General features: G+C 41.3%; 1 protein-coding gene across 3 annotated transcripts in view; it reads right to left on the reverse strand.

The window, feature by feature from the left end:
• Window positions 1-14,634: 14,634 nt before the first annotated feature.
• Pop2 (CCR4-NOT transcription complex subunit Pop2) overlaps window positions 14,635-25,297 on the reverse strand; it is an 89,801-nt gene continuing 79,138 nt past the window's right edge. For 2 of the 3 annotated variants that reach the window (XM_071684299.1, XM_071684300.1), the window contains exons 6-7: window positions 25,157-25,297; window positions 15,011-15,285 (exon numbers count right to left, since the gene is read on the reverse strand). In XM_071684299.1, the coding sequence (XP_071540400.1) occupies window positions 15,148-15,285; window positions 25,157-25,297 (279 nt within the window). In that variant the 3' untranslated portion in view covers window positions 15,011-15,147. Of the gene's footprint in view, window positions 15,286-25,156 lie in introns of all 3 variants that reach the window. The other variant, XM_071684302.1, reaches the window with a different exon arrangement.

Consider the following 25,297-nt stretch of genomic DNA (forward strand, 5'->3'; position numbering starts at 1 on the left):
AGCAAAATATATAAGTATAAATAAATAAATATATATATATATATATATATGATCATTATCTTGTGGAGGCTAAGGTGAAGATTTGTATGGGTTTTCAGAAAAGAAGAGTGAATGTTGGGGTGAAGAGGGTGGTGAGAGTAAGTGAGCTTGGGAAGGACACCTGTGTGAGGAAGTACCAGGAGAGACTGAGTACAGAATGGAAAAAGGTGAGAACAATGGAAGTAAGGGGAGTGGGGGAGGAATGGGATGTATTTAGGGAATCAGTGATGGATTGCGCAAAAGATGCTTGTGGCATGAGAAGAGTGGGAGGTGGGTTGGTTAGAAAGGGTAGTGAGTGGTGGCATGAAGAAGTAAGAGTATTAGCGAAAGAGAAGAGAGAGGCATTTGGACGATTTTTGCAGGGAAAAAATGCAATTGAGTGGGAGATGTATAAAAGAAAGAGACAGGAGGTCAAGAAAAAGGTGCAAGAGGTGAAAAAAAGGGCAAATGAGAGTTGGGGTGAGAGAGTATCATTAAATTTTAGGGAGAATAAAAAGATGTTCTGGAAGGAGGTAAATAAAGTGCGTAAGACAAGGGAGCAAATGGGAACTTCAGTGAAGGGCGCAAATGGGGAGGTGATAACAAGTAGTGGTGATGTGAGAAGGAGATGGAGGGAGTATTTTGAAGGTTTGTTGAATGTGTTTGATGATAGAGTGGCAGATATAGGGTGTTTTGGTCGAGGTGGTGTGCAAAGTGAGAGGGTTAGGGAAAATGATTTGGTTAACAGAGAAGAGGTAGTAAAAGTTTTGCGGAAGATGAAAGCCGGCAAGGCAGCAGGTTTGGATGGTATTGCAGTGGAATTTATTAAAAAAGGGGGTGACTGTATTGTTGACTGGTTGGTAAGGTTATTTAATGTATGTATGACTCATGGTGAGGTGCCTGAGGATTGGCGGAATGCGTGCATAGTGCCATTGTACAAAGGCAAAGGGGATAAGGGTGAGTGCTCAAATTACAGAGGTATAAGTTTGTTGAGTATTCCTGGTAAATTATATGGGAGGGTATTGATTGACAGGGTGAAGGCATGTACAGAGCATCAGATTGGGGAAGAGCAGTGTGGTTTCAGAAGTGGTAGAGGATGTGTAGATCAGGTGTTTGCTTTGAAGAATGTATGTGAGAAATACTTAGAAAAGCAAAAGGATTTGTATGTAGCATTTATGGATCTGGAGAAGGCATATGATAGAGTTGATAGAGATGCTCTGTGGAAGGTATTAAGAATATATGGTGTGGGAGGAAAGTTGTTAGAAGCAGTGAAAAGTTTTTATCGAGGATGTAAGGCATGTGTACGTGTAGGAAGAGAGGAAAGTGATTGGTTCTCAGTGAATGTAGGTTTGCGGCAGGGGTGTGTGATGTCTCCATGGTTGTTTAATTTGTTTATGGATGGGGTTGTTAGGGAGGTAAATGCAAGAGTTTTGGAAAGAGGGGCAAGTATGAAGTCAGTTGGGGATGAGAGAGCTTGGGAAGTGAGTCAGTTGTTGTTCGCTGATGATACAGCGCTGGTGGCTGATTCATGTGAGAAACTGCAGAAGCTGGTGACTGAGTTTGGTAAAGTGTGTGAAAGAAGAAAGTTAAGAGTAAATGTGAATAAGAGCAAGGTTATTAGGTACAGTAGGGTTGAGGGTCAAGTCAATTGGGAGGTGAGTTTGAATGGAGAAAAACTGGAGGAAGTGAAGTGTTTTAGATATCTGGGAGTGGATCTGGCAGCGGATGGAACCATGGAAGCGGAAGTGGATCATAGGGTGGGGGAGGGGGCAAAAATTCTGGGGGCCTTGAAGAATGTGTGGAAGTCGAGAACATTATCTCGGAAAGCAAAAATGGGTATGTTTGAAGGAATAGTGGTTCCAACAATGTTGTATGGTTGCGAGGCGTGGGCTATGGATAGAGTTGTGCGCAGGAGGATGGATGTGCTGGAAATGAGATGTTTGAGGACAATGTGTGGTGTGAGGTGGTTTGATCGAGTGAGTAACGTAAGGGTAAGAGAGATGTGTGGAAATAAAAAGAGCGTGGTTGAGAGAGCAGAAGAGGGTGTTTTGAAATGGTTTGGGCACATGGAGAGAATGAGTGAGGAAAGATTGACCAAGAGGATATATGTGTCGGAGGTGGAGGGAACGAGGAGAAGAGGGAGACCAAATTGGAGGTGGAAAGATGGAGTGAAAAAGATTTTGTGTGATCGGGGCCTGAACATGCAGGAGGGTGAAAGGAGGGCAAGGAATAGAGTGAATTGGAGCGATGTGGTATACCGGGGTTGACGTGCTGTCAGTGGATTGAATCAAGGCATGTGAAGCGTCTGGGGTAAACCATGGAAAGCTGTGTAGGTATGTATATTTGCGTGTGTGGACGTATGTATATACATGTGTATGGGGGGGGGGTTGGGCCATTTCTTTCGTCTGTTTCCTTGCGCTACCTCGCAAACGCGGGAGACAGCGACAAAGTATAATAAAAAAAAAAAAAATAATATATATATATATCCCTGGGGACAGGGGAGAAAGAATACTTCCCACGTACTCCCTGCGTGTCGTAGAAGGCAACTAAAAGGGAAGGGAGCGGGGGGGCTGGAAATCCTCCCCTTTTTTTTTTTTTTTTCAATTTTCCAAAAGAAGGAACAGAGAAGGGGGCCAGGTGAGGATATTCCCTCAAAGGCCCAGTCCTCTGTTCTTAATGCTATATATATATATATATATATATATATATATATATATATATATATATATATATATATATATATATATATATGTGTGTGTGTAGGAAGAGAGGAAAGTGATTGGTTCTCAGTGAATGTAGATTTGCGGTAGGGGTGTGTGATGTCTCCATGGTTGTTTAATTTGTTTATGGATGGGGTTGTTAGGGAGGTGAATGCAAGAGTTTTGGAAAGAGGGGCAAGTATGCACCCTGTTGTGGATGAGAGAGCTTGGGAAGTGAGTCAGTTGTTGTTCGCTGATGATACAGCGCTGGTGGCTGATTCATGCGAGAAACTGCAGAAGCTGGTGACTGAGTTTGGTAAAGTGTGTGAAAGAAGAAAGTTAAGAGTAAATGTGAATAAGAGCAAGGTTATTAGGTACAGTAGGGTTGAGGGTCAAGTCAATTGGGAGGTAAGTTTGAATGGAGAAAAACTGGAGGAAATAAAGTGTTTTAGATATCTGGGAATGGATCTGGCAGCAGATGGAACCATGGAAGTGGAAGTGAATCATAGGGTGGGGGAGGGGGCGAAAATCCTGGGAGCCTTGAAGAATGTGTGGAAGTCGAGAACATTATCTCGGAAAGCAAAAATGGGTATGTTTGAAGGAATAGTGGTTCCAACAATGTTGTATGGTTGAGAGGCGTGGGCTATGGATAGAGTTGTGCACAGGAGGGTGGATGTGCTGGAAATGAGATGTTTGAGGACAATGTGTGGTGTGAGGTGGTTTGATCGAGTAAGTAATGTAAGGGTAAGAGAGATGTGTGGAAATAAAAAGAGCGTGGTTGAGAGAGCAGAAGAGGGTGTTTTGAAATGGTTTGGGTACATGGAGAGAATGAGTGAGGAAAGATTGACCAAGAGGATATATGTGTCGGAGGTGGAGGGAATGAGGAGAAGTGGGAGACCAAATTGGAGGTGGAAAGATGGAGTGAAAAATATTTTGAGTGATCGGGGCCTGAACATGCAGGAGGGTGAAAGGTGGGCAAGGAATAGAGTGAATTGGATCGATGTGGTATACCAGGGTTGACATGCTGTCAGTGGATTGAATCAGGGCATGTGAAGCGTCTGGGGTAAACCATGGAAAGCTGTGTGGGGCCTGGATGTGGAAAGGGAGCTGTGGTTTCGGGCATTATTGCATGACAGCTAGAGACTGAGTGTGAACGAATGAGGCCTTTGTTGTCTTTTCCTAGCGTTACCCCGCACACATGAGGGGGGAGGGGGATGGTATTCCATGTGTGGCGGGGTGGCGATGGGAATTAATAAAGGCAGACAGTGTGAATTATGTGCATGGGTATATATGTGTGTCTGTGTGTGTATATATATGTGTACACTGAGATGTATAGGTATGTATATTCGCATGTGTGGACATGTGTGTATATACATGAGTATGGGGGTGGGTTGGGCCATTTGTTTCGTCTGTTTCCTTGCGCTACCTCGCAAACACGGGAGACAGCGACAAAGCAAAATAAATATAATAAATATATATATATTTATCATACTTTGTCGCCGTCTCCCGTGTTAGTGAGGTAGCACAAGGAAACAGACGAAAGAATGGCGCAACCCACCTACATACACATGTATATACATACACGTCCACATATGCACATATACATACCTATACATCTCATACATATATATACACACAGACATATACATACATTATCCCTGGGGATAGGGGAGAAAGAATGCTGCCCACGTATTCCCTGCATGTCGTAGAAGGCGACTAAAAGGGAAGGGAGCGGGGGGCTGGTAATCCTCCCCTCTCATTTTTTTTTTTAATTTTCCAAAAGGAGGAACAGAGGAGGGGGCCAGGTGAGGATATTCCCTCAAAGGCCCAGTCCTATGTTCTTAACGCTACCTCGCTATCGCGGGAAATGGCAAAAAGTATGAAAAAAAAAAATGTATACATATATACCCATGTTCATAATTCATACTGTCTGCCCTTATTCATTCCCATCGCCACCCCGCCACACATGAAATAACAACCCACTCCCCCTGCATGTGCACAAGGTAGCGCTAGGAAAAGACAACAAAGGCAACATTCGTTCACACTCAGTCTCTAGCTGTCATGTATAATGCACTGAAACCATAGTTCCCTTTCCACATCCAGGCCCCACAGAACTTTCCATGGTTTACAGTGCTGGTGGCTGATTTGGGTGAGAAACTGCAGAAGCCGGTGACCGAGTTTGGTAAAGTGTGTGAAACAAGAAAGCTGAGAGTATATGTGAATAAGAGCAAGGTTATTAGGTACAGTAGGAATGAGGGATAAGTCAACTGGGAGGTAAGTTTGAATAGAGAAAAACTAGAGGAAGAAGAGTTTCAGATATCTGCGAGTGGATTTGGCAGCAGATTGAACGATAGGAAGAGGAAGTGAGTCACAGGGTGGGGGAGGGGGTGAAAGTTCTGGGAACATTGAAGAATGTGTGGAAGTTGAGAACATTATCTCAGAAAGCAAAAATGGGTATGCTTGAAGGAACAGTGGTTCTAACAATGTTATATGGTTGCGAGGCGTGGGCTGTGGATAGAGTTGTGCGCAGGAGGGTGGATGTGATGGAAATGAGATGTTTGAGGACAATATGTGGTGTGAGAAGGTTTGATCAAGTAAGTAATAATAGGGTAAGAGAGATGTGTGGTAATAAAAAGAGTGTGGTTGAGAGAGCAGAAGAGGGTGTTTTGAAATGGTTTGGTCACATGGAGAGAATGAGTGAGGAAAGATTGACCAAGAGGATATATGTGTCAGAGGGTGGAGGGAATGAGGAGAAGTGAGAGACCAAATTGGAGGTGGAAAGATGGAGTGAAAAAGATTTTGAGTGATTGGGGCCTGATCATACAGGAGGGTGAAAGGCGTGCAAGGAATAAGAGTGAATTGGAACAATGTGGTATACCGGAGCTGATGTGCTGTCAATGGATTGAACCAGGGATGTGAAGTGTCTGAGGTAAACCATGGAAAGTTCTGTGGGGCCTGGATGTGGAAAGGGAGCTATGGTTTCAGTGCATTATTACATAACAGCTAGAGACTGAGTGTGAATAAATTTGGCCTTTGTTGTCTCTTCCTAGCACTTCCTCATGCACATGAGGGGGGAGGGGGTTGTTATTTCATGTGTGGCAGGGTGGTGATGGGAATGAATAAAGGCTGACAGTATGAATTATGTACATGTGTATATATGTATATGTTTGTGTGTGCATATATATGTATACGTTGAGATGTATAGGTATGCATATTTGCATGTGTGGACGTGTATGTATATACATGTGTATGTGGGTGGGTTGGGCCATTCTTTCATCTGTTTCCTTGCGCTACCTCGCTAACACAGGAGACAGCAACAAAGCAAAATAAATAAATAAATAGAAATATATATAAATATCTTTTTCTTTCTTTCATACTATTCGCTATTTCCCGCATTAGCGAGGTAGCGTTAAGAACAGAGGACTGGGCCTTTGAGGGAATATCCTCACCTGGCCCCCTTCTCTGTTCCTTCTTTTGGAAAATTAAAAAAAAGTGAGAGGGGAGGATTTCCAGCCCCTTGCTCCCTTCCCTTTTAGTCGCTTTCTACGACACGCAGGGAATACATGGGAAGTATTCTTTCTCCCCTATCCCCGGGGATACAATCCCCAGGGATATATATATACATATATATATATATATATATATATACATATATATACATATATATATATATATATATATATATATATCTTTTCTTTTCTTTCTTTCAAACTATTCGCCATTTCCCGCATTAGCGAGGTAGCGTTAAGAACAGAGGCCTGGGCCTTTGAGGGAATACCCTCACCTGGCCCAATTCTCTGTTCCTTCTTTTGGAAAATTAAAAAAAAATGAGAGGGGAGGATTTCCAGCCCCCCGCTCCCTCCCCTTTTAGTCGTCTTCTACGACACGCAGGGAATACGTGGGAAGTATTCTTTCTCCCCTATCCCCAGGGGGATATATATATATATATATATATATATATATATATATATATATATATATATATATATATATATATTCTATTATAATTTGTCGCTGTCTCCCGCATTAGCGAGGTAGCGCAAGGAAACAGACGAAAGAATGGCCCAACCCACCCACATACACATGTATATATATACACGTCCACACACGCACATATACATACCTATGTATCTCAACATATACATATATATGCACACACAGACATATACATATATACACATGTACACAATTCATACTGTCTGCCCTTATTCATTGCTATCGCCACCCTGCCACACCTGAAATAACAACCCCCTTCCCCTGCATGTAAGCAAGGTAGCGCTAGGAAGACAACAAAGGCCACATTCGTATATATATATATATATATATATATATATATATATATATATATATATATATATATATATATATATATATATATATATATATATATATATATATATATACACATAGGGTGGCAGATATAGGGTGTTTTGGTCGAGTTGGTGTGCAAAGTGAGAGGGTTAGGGAAAATGATTTGGTAAACAGAGAAGAGGTAGTAAAAGCTTTGCGGAAAATGAAAGCCGGCAAGGCAGCAGGTTTGGATGGTATTGCAGTGGAATTTATTAAAAAAGGGGGTGACTGTATTATTGACTGGTTGGTAAGGTTATTTAATGTATGTATGACTCATGGTGAGGTGCCTGAGGATTGGCGGAATGCGTGCATAGTGCCATTGTACAAAGGCAAAGGGTATAAGAGTGAGTGCTCAAATTACAGAGGTATAAGTTTATTGAGTATTCCTGGTAAATTATATGGGAGGGTATTGATTGAGAGGGTGAAGGCATGTGCAGAGCATCAGATTGGGGAAGAGCAGTGTGGTTTCAGAAGTGGTAGAGCATGTGTGGATCAGGTGTTTGCTTTGAAAAATGTATGTGAGAAATACTTAGAAAAGCAAATGGATTTGTATGTAGCATTTATGGATCTGGAGAAGGCATATGATAGAGTTGATAGAGATGCTCTGTGGAAGGTATTAAGAATATATGGTGTGGGAGGCAAGTTGTTAGAAGCAGTGAAAAGTTTTTATCGAGGATGTAAGGCATGTGTACGTGTAGGAAGAGAGGAAAGTGATTGGTTCTCAGTGAATGTAGGTTTGCGGCAGGGGTGTGTGATGTCTCCATGGTTGTTTAATTTGTTTATGGATGGGGTTGTTAGGGAGGTGAATGCAAGAGTTTTGGAAAGAGGGGCAAGTATGAAGTCTGTTGTGGATGAGAGAGCTTGGGAAGTGAGTAAGTTGTTGTTCGCTGATGATACAGCGCTGGTGGCTGATTCATGTGAGAAACTGCAGAAGCTGGTGACTGAGTTTGGTAAAGTGTGTGAAAGAAGAAAGTTAAGAGTAAATGTGAATAAGAGCAAGGTTATTAGGTACAGTAGGGTTGAGGCTCAAGTCAATTGGGAGGTAAGTTTGAATGGAGAAAAACTGGAGGAAGTAAAGTGTTTTAGATATCTGGGAGTGGATCTGGCAGCGGATGGAACCATGGAAGCGGAAGTGGATCATAGGGTGGGGGAGGGGGCGAAAATCCTGGGAGCCTTGAAGAATGTGTGGAAGTCGAGAACATTATCTCGGAAAGCAAAAATGGGTATGTTTGAAGGAATAGTGGTTCCAACAATGTTGTATGGTTGCGAGGCGTGGGCTATGGATAGAGTTGTGCGCAGGAGGATGGATGTGCTGGAAATGAGATGTTTGAGGACAATGTGTGGTGTGAGATGGTTTGATCGAGTAAGTAACGTAAGGGTAAGAGAGATGTGTGGAAATAAAAAGAGCGTGGTTGAGAGAGCAGAAGAGGGTGTTTTGAAATGGTTTGGGCACATGGAGAGAATGAGTGAGGAAAGATTGACCAAGAGGATATATGTGTCGGAGGTGGAGGGAACGAGGAGAAGTGGGAGACCAAATTGGAGGTGGAAAGATGGAGTGAAAAAGATTTTGTGTGATCGGGCCTGAACATGCAGGAGGGTGAAAGGAGGGCAAGGAATAGAGTGAATTGGATCGATGTGGTATACCGGGGTTGACGTGCTGTCAGTGGATTGAATCAGGGCATGTGAAGCGTCTGGGGTAAACCATGGTAAGCTGTGTAGGTATGTATATTTGCGTGTATATATATATATATATATATATATATATATATATATATATATATATATATATATATATATATATATATATTTTTTTTTTTTTTTATACTTTGTCGCTGTCTCCCGCGTCTGCGAGGTAGCGCAAGGAAACAGACGAAAGAAATGGCCCAACCCCCCCCCCCCATACACATGTACATACACATGTCCACACACGTGTATATATATATATATATATATATATATATATATATATATATATATATATATATATATATATATATGTTGTCTTTTTACAGTGCTACCTCGTGCGTGTGCGGGGGGACGGGTGTCATTTCATGTGTAGTGGAGTAGCGACGAGAATGAATAAAGGCAGCAAGTATGATTTATGTACATGTGTATATATGTATATGTCTGTGCATGTATATACATGTATACATTGAAATTTATAGGTATGTATATGTGTGTGTGTGGATGTGTATGTATATAAATGTGTATGTGGGTGGGTTGGGCCATTCTTTCGTCTGTTTCCTTGCGCTACCTCGCTAACGCGGGAGACAGCGAAGAAATTTAGCTAGGACACCATTTGGTACATCAACTGATACTGTCATATTTCTCTCTTTTGTCTCCCCTGATGATGTGAATATTACATGAAAGTACACTTGGGAACTTATCGTGTTTCATTTTCCCTGTGGACTCATGGGAATATATAAACATGTACATATTTGTACTTGCTGCCTTCATCCATTCCCATCGCCACCCCACCACACATGAAATGGCAACCCCCTCCCCCAGCACATGCACAAGGTAGCGCTAGGAAAAGACAAGAAAGGCCACATTCGTTCGCACTCACTCTCTAGCTGTCATGTGTAATGCACTGAAACCACAGCTCCCTTTCCAAATCCAGGCCCCACAAAACTTTCCATGGTTTACCCAAGATGCTTCACATGCTCTGGTTCAATTCATTGGTCACATGGAGAGAATGAGTGAGAAAGATTGACAAAGAGGATATATGTGGAGGGAACAAGGAGAGGTGGGAGACCAAATTGGAGGTGGAAGGACGGAGTGAAAAAGATTTTGAGCCATCGGGTCCTGAACACACAGGAAGGTGAAAGGTGTGCAAGGAATAGAGTGAATTGGAATGATGTGGTATACCGGGGTCGACATGCTGTCAATGGATTGAACTAGGGCATGTGAAGAGTCTGGAGTAAACCATGGAATGTTTTATGGGGCCTGAATGTGGAAAGGGGGCTCTGGTTTCAGTGCTTTATATATGACAGCTAGAGACTGAGTGTGAACGAATGTGGCCTTTTGTCCTTTCCTAGCACTACCTCAGGGGGGAGGCTATTTCATGTGTGGCGGGGAATGAATAAAGGCAGCAGGTATGAATTATGAGCATGTGTATATATGTATACGTCTGTGTATGTATATATATGTATACGTTAAAATGAATAGGTATGTATATGTGCATGTGTGGATGTGTTTGTATATACATGTGTATGTGGGTGGGTTGGGCCATTATTTCGTCTGTTTCCTTGCCCTACCTTGCTAAAGCGGGAGACAGCGAATGTCTTGGGAGTAAAGTCAGGGGTTAGTGAGAAGACAAGAGCAAGGGAAGGAGTAGCACTATTCCTGAAACAGGAGTGGTGCGAGTATGTGATAGAGTCTAAGAAAGTAAACTCTAGATTGATATGGGTAAAACTGAAAGTTGATGGAGAGAGATGGGTGATTATTGGTGCATATGCACCTGGGCATGAGAAGAAAGATCATGAGAGGCAAGTGTTTTGGGAGCAGCTGAATGAGTGTGTTAGTGGTTTTGATGCATGAGACCGGGTTATATTGATGGGTGATTTGAGTGCAAAGGTGAGTAATGTGGCAGTTGAGGGAATAATTGGTATACATGGGGTGTTCAGTGTTGTAAATGAAAATGGTGAAGAGCATGTAGATTTATGTGCTGAAAAAGGACTGGTGATTGGGAATACCTGATTTAAAAAGAGAGATATACATAAGTATACGTATGTAAGTAGGAGAGATGGCCAGAGAGCGTTATTGGATTACATGTTAATTGACAGGTGTGCGAAAGAGAGACTTTTGGATGTTAATGTGCTGAGAGGTGCAACTGGAGGGATGTCTGATCATTATCTTGTGGAGGCAAAGGTGAAGATTTGTAGAGGTTCTCAGAAAAGAAGAGTGAATGTTGGGGTGAAGAGAGTGGTGAGAGTAAGTGAGCTTGGGAAGGAGACTTGTGTGAGGAAGTACCTGGAGAGAATGAGTACAGAATGGAAAAAGGTGAGAACAAAGGACGTAAGGGGAGTGGGGGAGGAATGGGATGCATTTAGGGAAGCAGCGACGGCTTGCGCAAAAGATGCTTGTGGCATGAGAAGCGTGGGAGGTGGGCAGATTAAAAAGGGTAGTGAGTGATGGGATGAAGAAGTAAGATTATTAGTGAAAGAGAAGAGAGAGGCATTTGGACGATTTTTGCAGGGAAATAATGCAAATGAGTGGGATATCTATAAAAGAAAGAGGCAGAAGGTCAAGAGAAAGGTGCAAGAGGTGAAAAAGAGGGCAAATGACAGTTGGGGTGAGAGTATCATTAAATTTTGGGAGAATAAAAAGATGTTTTGGAAGGAGGTAAATAAAGTGCATAAGACAAGGGAAAAATGGGAACTTCAGTGAAGGGGGCAAATGGGGAGGTGATAAGAAGTAGTGGTGATGTGAGAAAGAGATGGTGTGAGTATTTCGAAGGTTTGTTGAATGTGTTTGATGATAGAGTGGCAGATATAGGGTGTTTTGGTCGAGGTGGTGTGCAGTGAGAGGGTTACGAAGGATGATTTGGTAAACAGAGAAGAGGTAGTAAAAACTTTGCGGAAGATGAAAGCCGGCAAGGCAGCAGGTTTGGATGCCATTGCAGTGGAATTTATTAAAAAATAGGGTGACTGTGTTGTTGACTGGTTGGAAAGGTTATTTAATGTATGTATGATTCATGGTGAGGTGCCTGAGGATTGGCGGAATGCTTGCATAGTGCCATTGTACAAAGGCAAAGGGGACAAAGGTGAGTGCTCAAATTACAGAGGTATAAGTTTGTTGAGTATTCCTGGGAAATTATATGGAAGGGTATTGATTGAGAGGGTGAAGGCATGTACAGAGCATCAGAATGGGGAAGAGCAGTGTGGTTTCACAAGTGGTAGAGGATGTGTGGATCAGGTGTTTGCTTTGAAGAATGTATGTGAGAAATACTTAGAAAAGCAAATGGGTTTACATGTAGCATTTATGGATCTGGAAAGGCATATGATAGAGTTGATAGAGATGCTCTGTGGAAGGTATTAAAAATATATGATGTGGGAGGCAAGTTGTTAGAAGCAGTGAAAAGTTTTTATCGAGGATGTAAGGCATGTGTATGTGTAGGAAGAGAGGAAAGTGATTGGTTCTCAGTGAATGTAGGTTTGCGGCAGGGGTGTGTGATGTCTCCATGGTTGTTTAATTTGTTTATGGATGGGGTTGTTAGGGAGGTGAATGCAAGAGTTTTGGAAAGAGGGGCAAGTATGCAGTCTGTTGTGGTATGAGAGAGAGCATGGGAAGTGAGTCAGTTGTTGTTTGCTGATGATACAGAGCTGGTGGCTGATTCATGTGAGAAACTGCAGAAGCTGATGACTGAGTTTGGTAAAGTGTGTGAAAGAAGAAAGTTGAGAGTAAATGTGAATAAGAGCAAGGTTATTAGGTACTGTGGGGTTGAGGGTCAAGTCAATTGGGAGGTAAGTTTGAATGGAGAAAAACTGGAGAAAGTTAAGTGCTTTAGATATCTGGGAGGGGATTTGGCAGCGGATGGAACCATGGAAGCAAAAGTGAATCATAGGGTAGGGGAGAGGGTGAAAATTCTGGGAGCCTTGAAGAATGTGTGGAAGTCGAGAACATTATTTCAGAAAGCAAAAATGGGTATGTTTGAAGGAATAGTGGTTCCAACAATTTTGTATGGTTGCGAAGCATGGGCTATGGATAGAGTTGTGCGGAGGGGGGTGGATGTGCTGGAAATGAGATGTTTGAGGACAATATGTGGTGTGAGATGGTTTGATCGAGAAAGTAATAATTGGGTAAGAGAGATGTGTGGTAATAAAAAGAGTGTGGTTGAGAGAGCAGAAGAGGGTGTTCTGAAATGGTTTGGTCACATGGAGAGAATGAGTGAGGAAAGATTGACCAAGAGGATATATGTGTCAGAGGTGGAGGGAACGAGGAGAAGTGGGAGACCAAATTGGAGGTGGAAAGATGGAGTGAAAAAGATTTTCAGTGATCGGGGCCTGAACATGCAGGAGGGTGAAAGGCGTGCAAGGAATAGAGTGAATTGGAACGATGTGGTATACCGGGGTCGACGTGCTGTCAATGGATTGAACCAGGGAATGTGAAGCGTCTGGGGTAAACCATGGAAAGTTCTGTGGGGCCTGGATGTGGAAAGGGAGCTGTGGTTTCGGTGCATTATTACATGACAGCTACAGACTGAGTGTGAACGAATGGGGCCTTTGTTGTCTTCCTAGCACTACCTCGCACACATGAGGGGGGAGGGGTTTGTTATTTCATGTGTGGCAGGGTGGCGATAGAAATGAATAAAGGCAGACAGTATGATTTATGCACATGTGTATATATGTATATGTCTGTGTGTGTATATACATGTATACGTTGAGATGTATAGGTATGTATATTTGCGTGTGTGGACGTGTATGTGGGTGGGTTGGGCCATTCTTTCGTCTGTTTCCTTGTGCTAACTCGCTAACGCAGGAGACAGCGACAAAGCAAAATAAATAGATAAATAAATAAAAATATATATATATAATACTCCTATAATATATTCCTATAATAACTGCTAAAAAGAATGCCTGTTGAACATGAAAGGGGACAAAATTGCACAAAAATATGCAAATTAACCAAAGGTTCTGATGGGCTAATTGCAGAATGGGCAATGGATCGGCTGCACTCTTTTGGTTACAGTTTGGATTTGAATTCATAACCCCAATGTTAAATGACATGGGAGCTGAAAGCAAGCAGGTGTTCACACAAAGTGATCCTGCCCTTAGGGCAGATGGTGGGCTTACCCACAGATGATTATTGGAATTATTCTTACGGATAATGGCTCTCATTTCTTTTGCTCACTGGCCAAATCCTGTCTAGAAGAAAGGCAATTTTCACCAAGATGAAATTCTACAATGAGCCTCTGTTATAATTTAGAACAGCATATTTTTGTATATTTCATTACAGGATATATCAAATTTGGGTCATTCAAACACTGAATTAAAAATGGAAAACTTTCCTGTTTCTCCCTATCACTGGTCTGAATAAATGTTAATCAAAGTAAAGTTTAATCACTTGCTGTTTTTCATGAGAAAACTGATTTCTGACATAGGTTCAAATATGAAAGAAGTCACAGGGGAAGCTTACTATCAGCATCATCTCCAATTATGGCTACAAACCCAAGGGTTGTCATTTGCAAAGCATGAGGAAAATATATGTGTGGGTGTGTGTGTGTGTGTGTGTGTGTGTGTGTGTGTGTGTGTGTGTGTGTGTGTGTGTGTGAATACTATTCATGTGTTACAGGGTGACAGATTTACACTCATGCAGCACCATCACTCAACCTTGTATATATGCACAGTGCCATGACTTTTACAGGTGTGCACACACACACACACACACACACACATACAAACACTTCCCAGGTAAGCCTGGTAACCATTCATCATCCAGCTCCAAGATGAGGATAAAAAACTGTGCTGGCTGTGGGCTGACTGCCACACATGAGATTCAAACCCAGACGGGCACATGTGTAAATCGTGGTCAGTGACATAAACCACTACACCCCAGATGCCCATTCGTGTGTGTGTGTGTGTGTGTGTGTGTGTGTGTGTGTGTGTGTGTGTGTGTGTGTGTGTGATTTCTATTTGTGTGTTACAGGGAGTGAGTTCAACACTTGCGCTGCCCTATCTCTTAACATTATACATTGCATGTACCATTTCTTCCCTTTTATGTGTACACACATGTATACACACATCCCAGCATGAGCCAAGTGTGTGTGTGTGTGTGTGTGTGTGTGTGTGTGTGTGTGTGTGTGTGTGTGTGTGTGTGTCAAATAACAATTCTAAAACAAATACTGAGATGAAAATAAAATTAATGCATTACAATGACACTTATAGTGTCTTAGAATATGAATATGAAACTTAGCTGAGGGGCCACAGCATTTAAGAACATAAGTAATCTGTCATATTTTTAAGTTACCCTTCACTCATTCGACTGGTTGTGTCAGTAGGATTTAGGCATGTCTGCAAAACTTTCTACAAGACATGAAAAGTCTGTACACATGGCAGGTGTGCTGGGATCTCCCTATGCACTATGAATTGGATGTGGAGTCTGATGTGTGACCATTATCCGTGTATGAGGCTGATGAATTGCCATTCACAAAGGAAGTTCCAAGGCCGTACAGGTGACCACAGTATTTTGCATCATCAATCTTGTCTTCAAAGAACATCTTGGGAAAAAACATGTAATAAATTCTATTAATAAATTGGAAACTAAGATATAAAAGGCTCCAAATGAGTAGTCAAAAGCCCTGTATGAAATGAATAATTTCAAAGTGCTAGCATATCAACTTATGAGGTAATCATAGATGCGATCCCTCTTCCACAATACATTATTCATCAACTGTAAAATCACAATTAAACACTCAAACCTTCATTTTTTAGGATACAAACATTTTGGGTACTTCAAACTTACTTAAAATATTAGTAGAAAGTCCTACAGCCTGTAAAAAAGTTTGTCATACATATATATATATATATATATATATATATATATATATATATATATATATATATATATATATGGTATTCATAAAATTTGACATTGTGATGTATCTTTGAAATTCTAATTATATACATTGAGAACTGAGAAGAATTCAATTCTATTTTAAGCAAAGCATCTACTTAATTAATCTTATTTGTATTATGCAAACAAAAGTTAATTACAAATTCTATTTCATTCACTTCATCAAAATGATAAAAGAACAAATGAAGAAATCCCAGATCTTTCATAAACGATAGGTTGTTTGTGCTCAACCTCAACCACAAACACAATATACTCACCAGTATTTCATAAAAACACAGAACCATACATACACAATGTAGGAAATCTCATACAGAGTAGTAAGAAAATGCTGTCTTCATTATATTATAAATTTCAGGAGCACCTGTCATAACAGGCAGTTAGTTGTCACCGATATCAATGACAATGAGCAGTAATTGTTGTGCACTGGAATATGTAGGTTTTAAAAACTGAAAAACTTCTTTTCTGTAAGGCAGTGTCCCTTAAACAATAGAATTATTCTATAGGAATATATGGGTCAGGACCTTCAAACTTCAAAATTCTGGTGAGGAAGCACATACCTTCACACTCATCCTTTATAACTGACCCTAAGGTGAGAGTAGCTGCTTGCTCCATATTGGGGCTCACATTCAATAAGTGACCACCACCAGGATATCACTGACCTCATCACTTCCAGCCCCTCACAGTTCAGAATTTGCAGACTGCAGGCCCCAACCCATGTCACAATATGTACAGAGAAAGTTTTCTTTTTTAAAAGAGGGTAAGAAAAACAAGAACAGTTTTTTGAGGGACACCTCTTTGGAAAGTAAAGGTTTTTCAATTTTCAAAACTTTCATTCCTCTCTTTTGACATCAGTCCCGTGAGCATGAGAGCATATCCACATGGAGGAAAAGGTTTTCTGATAAAACTAAAACCAAGGCAAATAAAAATGCCTTCTGAGTGAACCAAAGGAACACAGGAATCAAACTCTACTGAAGGAGGAATTCCTAGAGCCACTATGGTACCATCTGACAAAGGTGAAAGAGGAGTGCCAAAGATCCTTTTTCTTGATTTCCTAGGCAAAGGTTTCCAAGGAAGACTAAAGCAGAGGCCACCTTTCTCACAATAAATGCTCTAACATGAAGCCTAGGTTGAGCCAATAAAAAGTGATCTTAATCCATGTACAGACACTTCTTGCTGAGTGAAGCTTCAAAGAGCTAGATGTATAAATAAATGCCTCCCTTGGTAATTCTTTGTGTAGTCAAAATGGTCATTAAGAGAATCAACCAGGCATAAAAATTATGCTCTTTCCATGAAAACTTCCAATAACTGATTTAAAAAGGTTATTGTATCTATAAATCAAGTAATTTCATTATTAGCCAAAAAATTGGGGTCTAGATTTACCCAGACCCCTAAGAGTGGCATCAATGAAGAGAGGGCTTGTCTGGGCACAGCATATAATTCAATGACTATCCAAAAGGATATAAGGAGTGATATCCTTTAGATAATGTTTTTAAGGAGCTAAACTTTCAAAAAACCCATCAGACTGTAAAAGGTCTAAGACTTTTAAAAGACTAACTTGGGCTGCAGGGCAGAGGCAACCAGTCTCCTAAATGCATCCCAAAAAGGCCATGTTAGAAATAAACAAATAAGGTTTTCAATTTTTTGTTTCCCAGGGCATGTGAAGCATCTGGGATAAACCATGGAAAGGTCTGTGGGGCCTGGATGTAGATAGGGAACTGTGGTTTCAAAGAATTACGCATGACAGCTAAAGACTGAGAATGAACGAGAGGCCTTTTTTTGTCTGTTTTCCAGGTACTACCTCACCAAAGTGGGAGGCAATAATGCTGTTTCCTGTGGGTTGGGGTGGCGACAGGAATGGAAGAGGGCAAGCAAGTATGAATATGTACACGAGTATATATGTATATATGCATATTTCTGTGTATGTATATGTATATATATATATATATATATATATATATATATATATATATATATATATATATATGTTGACAGGAGACAACGACAAACTATAATAAATAAATGAATAGGTATATGTATGTATACGTGCAGATATGGGTGTTTATATATATATATATATCTTTCTTTCATACTATTCACCATTTCCCGCGTTAGCGAAGTAGCGTTAAGAACAGAGGACTGGGCCTTTGAGGGAATATCCTCATCTCTGGGGATAGGGGAGAAAGAATACTTCCCACGTATTCCCTGCATGTCGTAGAAGGCGACTAAAAGGGAAGGGAGCGGGGGGCTGGAAATCCTCCCCTCTTTTTTTTTTTTTTTTTTTTCAAAAGAAGGAAAGAAGGAACAGATATATATATATATATATATCTTTCTTTCAAACCATTCGCCATTTCCCGCATTAGCAAGGTAGCGTTAAGAACAGAGGACTGGGCCTCTGAGGGAATATCCTTACCTGGTCCCCTTCTCTGTTCCTTCTTTTGGAAAATTAAAAAAAAAACAAAAACAAGAGGGGAGGATTTCCAGTCCCCCACTCCCTCCCCTTTTAGTCGCCTTCTACAACACACAGGGAATACGTGGGAAGTATTCTTTCTCCCCTATCCCCAGGGATACCTATCCCCAGGGATATATATATAGCAAATGGGAACTTCAGTGAAGGGGGCTAACGGGGAGGTGATAACAAGTAGTGGTGATGTGAGAAGGAGATGGAGTGAGTATTTTGAAGGTTTGTTGAATGTGTTTGATGATAGAGTGGCAGATATAGGGTGTTTTGGTCGAGGTGGTGAGCAAAGCGAGAGGGTTAGGGAAAATGATTTGGTGAATAGAGTAGAGGTAGTAAAAGCTTTACGGAAGATGAAAGCCGGCAAAGCAGCAGGTTTGGATAGTATTGCAGTGGAATTTATTAAAAAAGGGGGTGACTGTATTGTTGACTGGTTGGTAAGGTTATTTAATGTATGTATGATTCATGGTGAGGTTCCTGAGGATTGGCGGAATGCTTGCACAGTGCCATTGTACAAAGGCAAAGGGGATAAGAGTGAGTGCTAATAAAAAATATATATATTATTTACTATTTTTTTATTTTGCTTTGTCGCTGTCTCCCGCGTTTGCGAGGTAGCGCAAGGAAACAGACGAAAGAAATGGCCCAACCCACCCCCATACACATGTATATACATACACATCCACACATGCAAATATACATACCTATACATCTCAATGTACATATATATATACACACACAGACACATACATATATACCCATGCACACAATTCACACTGTCTGCCTTTATTCATTCCCATCGCCACCTTGCCACACATGGAATACCATCCCCCTCCCCCCTCATGTGTGCAAGGTAGCGCTAGGAAAAGACAACAAAGGCCCCATTCATTCACACTCAGTCTCTAGCTGTCATGCAATAATGCCCGAAACCACAGCTCCCTTTCCACATCCAGGCCCCACACAACTTTCCATGGTTTACCCCAGATGCTTCACATGCCCTGATTCAATCCACTGACAGCACGTCAACCCCGGTATACCACATCGATCCAATTCACTCTATTCCTTGCCTGCCTTTCACCCTCCTGCATGTTCAGGCCCCGATCACTCAAAATCTTTTTCACTCCATCTTTCCACCTCCAATTTGGTCTCCCACTTCTCCTCGTTCCCTCCACCTCTGACACATATATCCTCTAGGTCAATCTTTCCTCACTCATTCTCTCCATGTGCCCAAACCATTTCAAAACACCCTCTTCTGCTCTCTCAACCACGCTCTTTTTATTTCCACACATCTCTCTTACCCTTACATTACTTACTCGATCAAACCACCTCACACCACACATTGTCCTCAAACATCTCATTTCCAGCACATCTACCCTCCTCCGCACAACTCTATCCATAGCCCACGCCTCGCAACCATACAACATTGTTGGAACCACTATTCCTTCAAACATACCCATTTTTGCTTTCCGAGATAATGTTCTCGACTTCCACACATTCTTCAAGGCTCCCAGGATTTTCACCCCCTCCCCCACCCTATGATTCACTTCCGCTTCCATGGTTCCATCCGCTGCCAGATCCACTCCCAGATATCTAAAACACTTTACGTCCTCCAGTTTTTCTCCATTCAAACTTACCTCCCAATTGACTTGACCCTCAACCCTACTGTACCTAATAACCTTGCTCTTATTCACATTTACTCTTAACTTTCTTCTTTCACACACTTTACCAAACTCAGTCACCAGCTTCTGTAGTTTCTCACATGAATCAGTAACCAGTGCTGTATCATCAGCGAACAACAACTGACTCACTTCCCAAGCTCTCTCATCCACAACAGACTTCATACTTGCCCCTCTTTCCAAAACTCTTGCATTCACCTCCCTAACAACCCCATCCATAAACAAATTAAACAACCATGGAGACATCACACACCCCTGCCACAAACCTACATTCACTGAGAACCAATCACTTTCCTCTCTTCCTACACGTACACATGCCTTACATCCTCGATAAAAACTTTTCACTGCTTCTAACAACTTGCCTCCCACACCATATATTCTCAATACCTTCCACAGAGCATCTCTATCAACTCTATCATATGCCTTCTCCAGATCCACAAATGCTACATACAAATCCATTTGCTTTTCCAAGTATTTCTCACATACATTCTTCAAAGCAAACACCTGATCCACACATCCTCTACCACTTGTGAAACCACACTGCTCTTCCCCAATCTGATCCTCTGTACATGCCTTCACCCTCTCAATCAATACCCTCCCATATAATTTACCAGGAATACTCAACAAACTTATACCTCTGTAATTTGAGCACTCACTCTTATCCCCTTTGCCTTTGTACAATGGCACTATGCACACATTCCGCCAATCCTCAGGCACCTCACCATGAGTCATACATACATTAAATAACCTTACCAACTAGTCAACAATACAGTCACCCTCTTTTTTAATAGATTCCACTGCAATACCATCCAAACCTGCTGCCTTGCCGGCTTTCATCTTCCACAAAGCTTTTACTACCTCTTCTCTGTTTACCAAATCATTTTCCCTAACCCTCTCACTTTGCACACCACCTCGACCAAAACACCCTATATCTGCCACTCTATCATCAAACACATTCAACAAACCTTCAAAATACTCACTCCATCTCCTTCTCACATCACCACTACTTGTTATCACCTCCCCATTAGCGCCCTTCACTGAAGTTCCCATTTGCTCCCTTGTCTTACACACTTTATTTACCTCCTTCCAGAACATCCTTTTATTCTCCTTAAAATTTAATGACAATCAGCAACATGGTCACATCCTTTCTTCTCATCAATATTGTTTACCCTTTTCGTAAAACCTCTTCACCCTTGCCTCCACAAGTTAGTGATCTGACATCACATCAAACGCTTCTATCAGCACACTTACATCCAAAAGTCCCCCTTTTACATGCCTATCAATTAAAATATAATCCAAAAATGCTCACTGACCATCTTTCCTACTCACAGACATATACTAGTGTATTATATAAGCTTGTATGCATTATCTATCTATCTACATCTGAGATACCTGTTCCAAATGGAATTCCGCAAAGGAGTGGTCACAGCAACAGTCTCCATAACTAAAGAACTCTAGTGCCACTTCATAGCCTTTACTGCCTCATCCTTAACAGGCCACTGGCAGAGGGCAAGTCTAATGCAGTGTTTGTCTTTGCAGAGGTTCCTTGCTAAAGTTCCTTATGATTACTTCCATCTAATGCTCCTACCTACTACTTCTACCTAAAGTTTCTATCTAATACTCCTGCCTATATGTTCCTAACTACTACTTCTATCTATCGCTCCTGCCATTTTGCCTAATGGCAGGGCTAGTGCATAGTGCTCACCGCAGGAAAATATAGTTATGAAGAATGAGCTGCATGAGTTAAAGTGTTGTCAAGTGTTACAATGACAAGGAGGGACTATATGTTTGTGGACAGAATGTCAGTGGTCCACAAGTTAGTGAAGCAGAAAGAAAAGACAGCTACCTGAGTCAAAGGAGTGCAACTTGACAACTACTAGAGTGCTGGCTCACTAAGCAGGTGACACTAACCCTCGTGACACCAAGGCAGGCAGGTAGTACTGGTAATATACCTCCCTGGTTGTTGGCTGCCTACCAACTACCAACTGCCTGGGCAGAGTAAAATTATAAATTAACCCAAACAGTATTTTGATGGGTACTGATCAGCAGAGTTGAAAAAATATAGGCAAAGAATGTGGAAATGCTGAGTTGCCAGTAGTTACTTCCTGACTCATTATTCTTCTGTTTACCACACATGGGATTTTTAAAAGCTTTAGACTGTATACAGCATGCTAAGAGGTAACTGGCAAAGACATAAAAAAGGTGAAAAAGGCCATACCATAAAGACATCTAGAGTAGAAATTTGCAGACATCCATACATCTGACATTCATGTGACAGGTTAGAACCAATGGTCAGGGGATGATGACTAATCAGTGAGTGGAAAATGACTGAGCTATAGGCCAGTATAAATAAATATGTGGTTAAGGAGGGCTGAGAAGCATTTACCTCAAGAACGTAGGAGATTAAGAAGTTTCTAACGGCTGGGATCCTCAAGATTATATCAAGGCTCACAAAATGAACCAGCCAAGGAGAATAAAATTCACCAAAAACATATGCAGAATATGATGCCCAACTCTATCCACAAAACCTGACACTTACATACCAATCAGCATGGGTTTGAGAGATATTACTGTAATTTTGAGTACATTATCATTGGATCAAAATTCATATCATGCAAAAATGTCAGCTAATTCATAAGTGAGAATTCTTGGTAAAGTTTGGAAAACTTGTCCAACAATGGCAAAAGTACACAGTTACAATTTGGCTCTTTCATTATGTTATCTGTACATGTATGGCCCCTCTAAACCTCCCTTGCAGAATAAGAAAGTAGCCACTATGTTAAGATTCTGTAAATGGCACTTACAAATATACAAATCAATACTCATATGAAAAAGGGAAGCTACAACCAACCATCTGTCTATGACCGAGTGTGTCACAAACTGTTGCTGTGTGCTCCAATGGCAAAATTTGTTACAGTCTCTGTGTGCTCCCATAACACAGTACCAGAAATAATATTAACAGTACAACAAAAAACTGGCAAAATGCACAACTTAAAGTTTTGGGGACTGTTGCTCTTACAACACATTCAATCTAATAATCACGAAAAGTTCCATAGTGAGATCAAAATAACATGTAATATCATTATCACAAAAAAAAACATGTAATATCATTATCTCCCCTATCCCTGGGGATAGGGGAGAAAGAATACTTCCCAAGTATTCCCTGCGAGTCATAGAAGGCGACTAAAAGGGAAGGGAGCGGGGGGCTGGAAATCCTCCCCTCTCATTTTTTTTTTTTCCAAAAGAAAGAATAGAGAAGTGGGCCAGGTGAGGATATTCCCTCAAAGGCCCAGTCCTCTGTTCTTAATGCTACCTTGCTGATGAGGGAAGTGGCGAATAGTATGAAAAAAAAAAATCATTATCACGTAAGTGGATAAACTTGGTAGTGACTAATCTAACTCAGCTCACTAGCAACGATGTGGCTGATCAGACTGCTAAACAAAATCCACTTGCATACACCAATAATGAGATATATATCTGAAACTTTTGACATGGAAGTAGTGATACCTATACAACTTGAGAACCTACAACACCACACTCATCAGTACAACAAGAAACCACCCAAGACATGGCACACACAATCCAACCCATACTGATTTGTGGCTTTTCTCTTTTTAATATGCATCACAGAACAATTGCAGCAAGTTCTGACACAAACTACAGATAGGTATAAAATCTGCAATTATCCTCAAAGAGGAAGCATATTTTCATGTGGTGAACAGAAGCATCTGCCTTCCATAAATATAGAGAAATATCTAAATGTGGATGAGAGAGCTTGGGAAGTGAGTCAGTTGTTGTTTGCTGATGATACAGTGCTGGTGGATGATTCGGGTGAGAAACTGCAGAAGCTGGTGACTGAATTTGGTAAAGTGTGTAAAAGAAGAAAGCTGAGAGTAAATGTGAATAAGAGCAAGGTCATTAGGTACAGTAGGGTTGAGGGACAAGTCAATTGGGAGGTAAGTCTGAATGGAGAAAAACTGGAGGAAGTGAAGTGTTTTAGATATCTGGGAGTGGATTTGGCAGAGGATGGAACCATGGAAGCGGAAGTGAATCATAGGGTGGGGGAGGGGGCAAAAGTTCTGGGAGTGTTGAAAAATGTATGGAAGTCGAAAACGTTATCTCAGAAAGCAAAAATGGGTATGTTTGAAGGAATAGTGGTTCCAACAATGTTATATGGTTGTGAGGCGTGCTACAGATAGAGTTGCATGGAGGAGGGTGGATGTGCTGGAAATGAGATGTTTGAGAACAATATGTGGTATGCGGGGGTTTGCTTGAGTAACTAATGAAAGGGTAAGATAGATGTGTGGTAATAAGAAGAGTGTGGTTAAGAGAGCAGAAGAGGGTGTTTTGAAGTAGTTTGGTCACATGGAGAGAATGAGTGAGGAGATTGACAGAGAGGATATATGTGTCAGAGGTGGAGGGAACGAGGAGAAGTGGGAGACCAAATTGGAGGTGGAAAGATGAAGTGAAAAAGATTTTGAGTGATAGGGGCCTGAATATGCAGGAGGGTGAAAGGCATGCAAGGAACAGAGTGAATTGGAACGTTGTGGTATACTGGGGTCGATGTGCTGTCAATAGACTGAACCAGGGCATGTGAAGCGTCTAGGGTAAACCATGGAAAGTTTTATGTGGCCTGGATGTGGAAAGGGAGCCTTGGTTTCGGTGCATTATACATGACAGCTAGAGACTGAGTGTGAACGAATGTGGCCTTTGTTGTCTTTTCCTAGCGCTACCTCGCACACATGTGGGGGGAGGGGGTTGTCATTTCATGTGAGGCACGGTGGCGATGGGAATGAAAAAGGGCAGACAGTGTGAATTATGTACATGTGCATATATGTATATGTGTGAGTGTGTTTATATATATGTATACGTTGAGATGTATAGGTATGTATATGTGCGTGTGTGGACATGTATTTATATACATGAGTATGTGGGTGGGTTGGGCCATTCTTTCGTCTGTTTCCTTGCGCTACCTCGCTAACGCGGGAGACAGCGACAAAGTGTAATAAAATAAATAATCTAAAAGTAACAGCAGTGACCTCTTTTTTAACATGATAAATGATGGGGGGTCTTGCCCATGGATGAAACATGTACTGAACACAACACTTGCAGGTATATGATCCTCCTCTTTGTAAAACTTTTTTACTCTAATTCCCTGCTGGACTTTGCATCTAGTGAGGTACACTAGGCAATCACAAGCTCCTGGTCTAGTTATTGCCAGGGCTAGTAAGGGAATATCCTTAATTGGAGTAACTCTATTTTCTGTTATCAGCTAAGATTCTTGATTCTTTAGAGGATGGGTTTGTAATCAGAATATTAATATGTACAGTATGTCAGCCACACTATCCTGGATAAGCACTGTTAAGAAAATCTTTAATGTCACATACCTCTTTCATTTTGAAGAATGCTGCACCTGTGAGAAGTGAGTCTGACCCAGCTTGATGCTGAGGCCCTACACGTTCTAGTTCTAGCTGTTCTGCAACTTCTTGCAATCCTCCTTTCAGGTTCTTGCAAGATTTCATCAGGTA

Source organism: Panulirus ornatus, chromosome 38 (genome assembly GCF_036320965.1).
Source record: "Panulirus ornatus isolate Po-2019 chromosome 38, ASM3632096v1, whole genome shotgun sequence".
Classification (NCBI taxonomy): domain Eukaryota; kingdom Metazoa; phylum Arthropoda; class Malacostraca; order Decapoda; family Palinuridae; genus Panulirus; species Panulirus ornatus.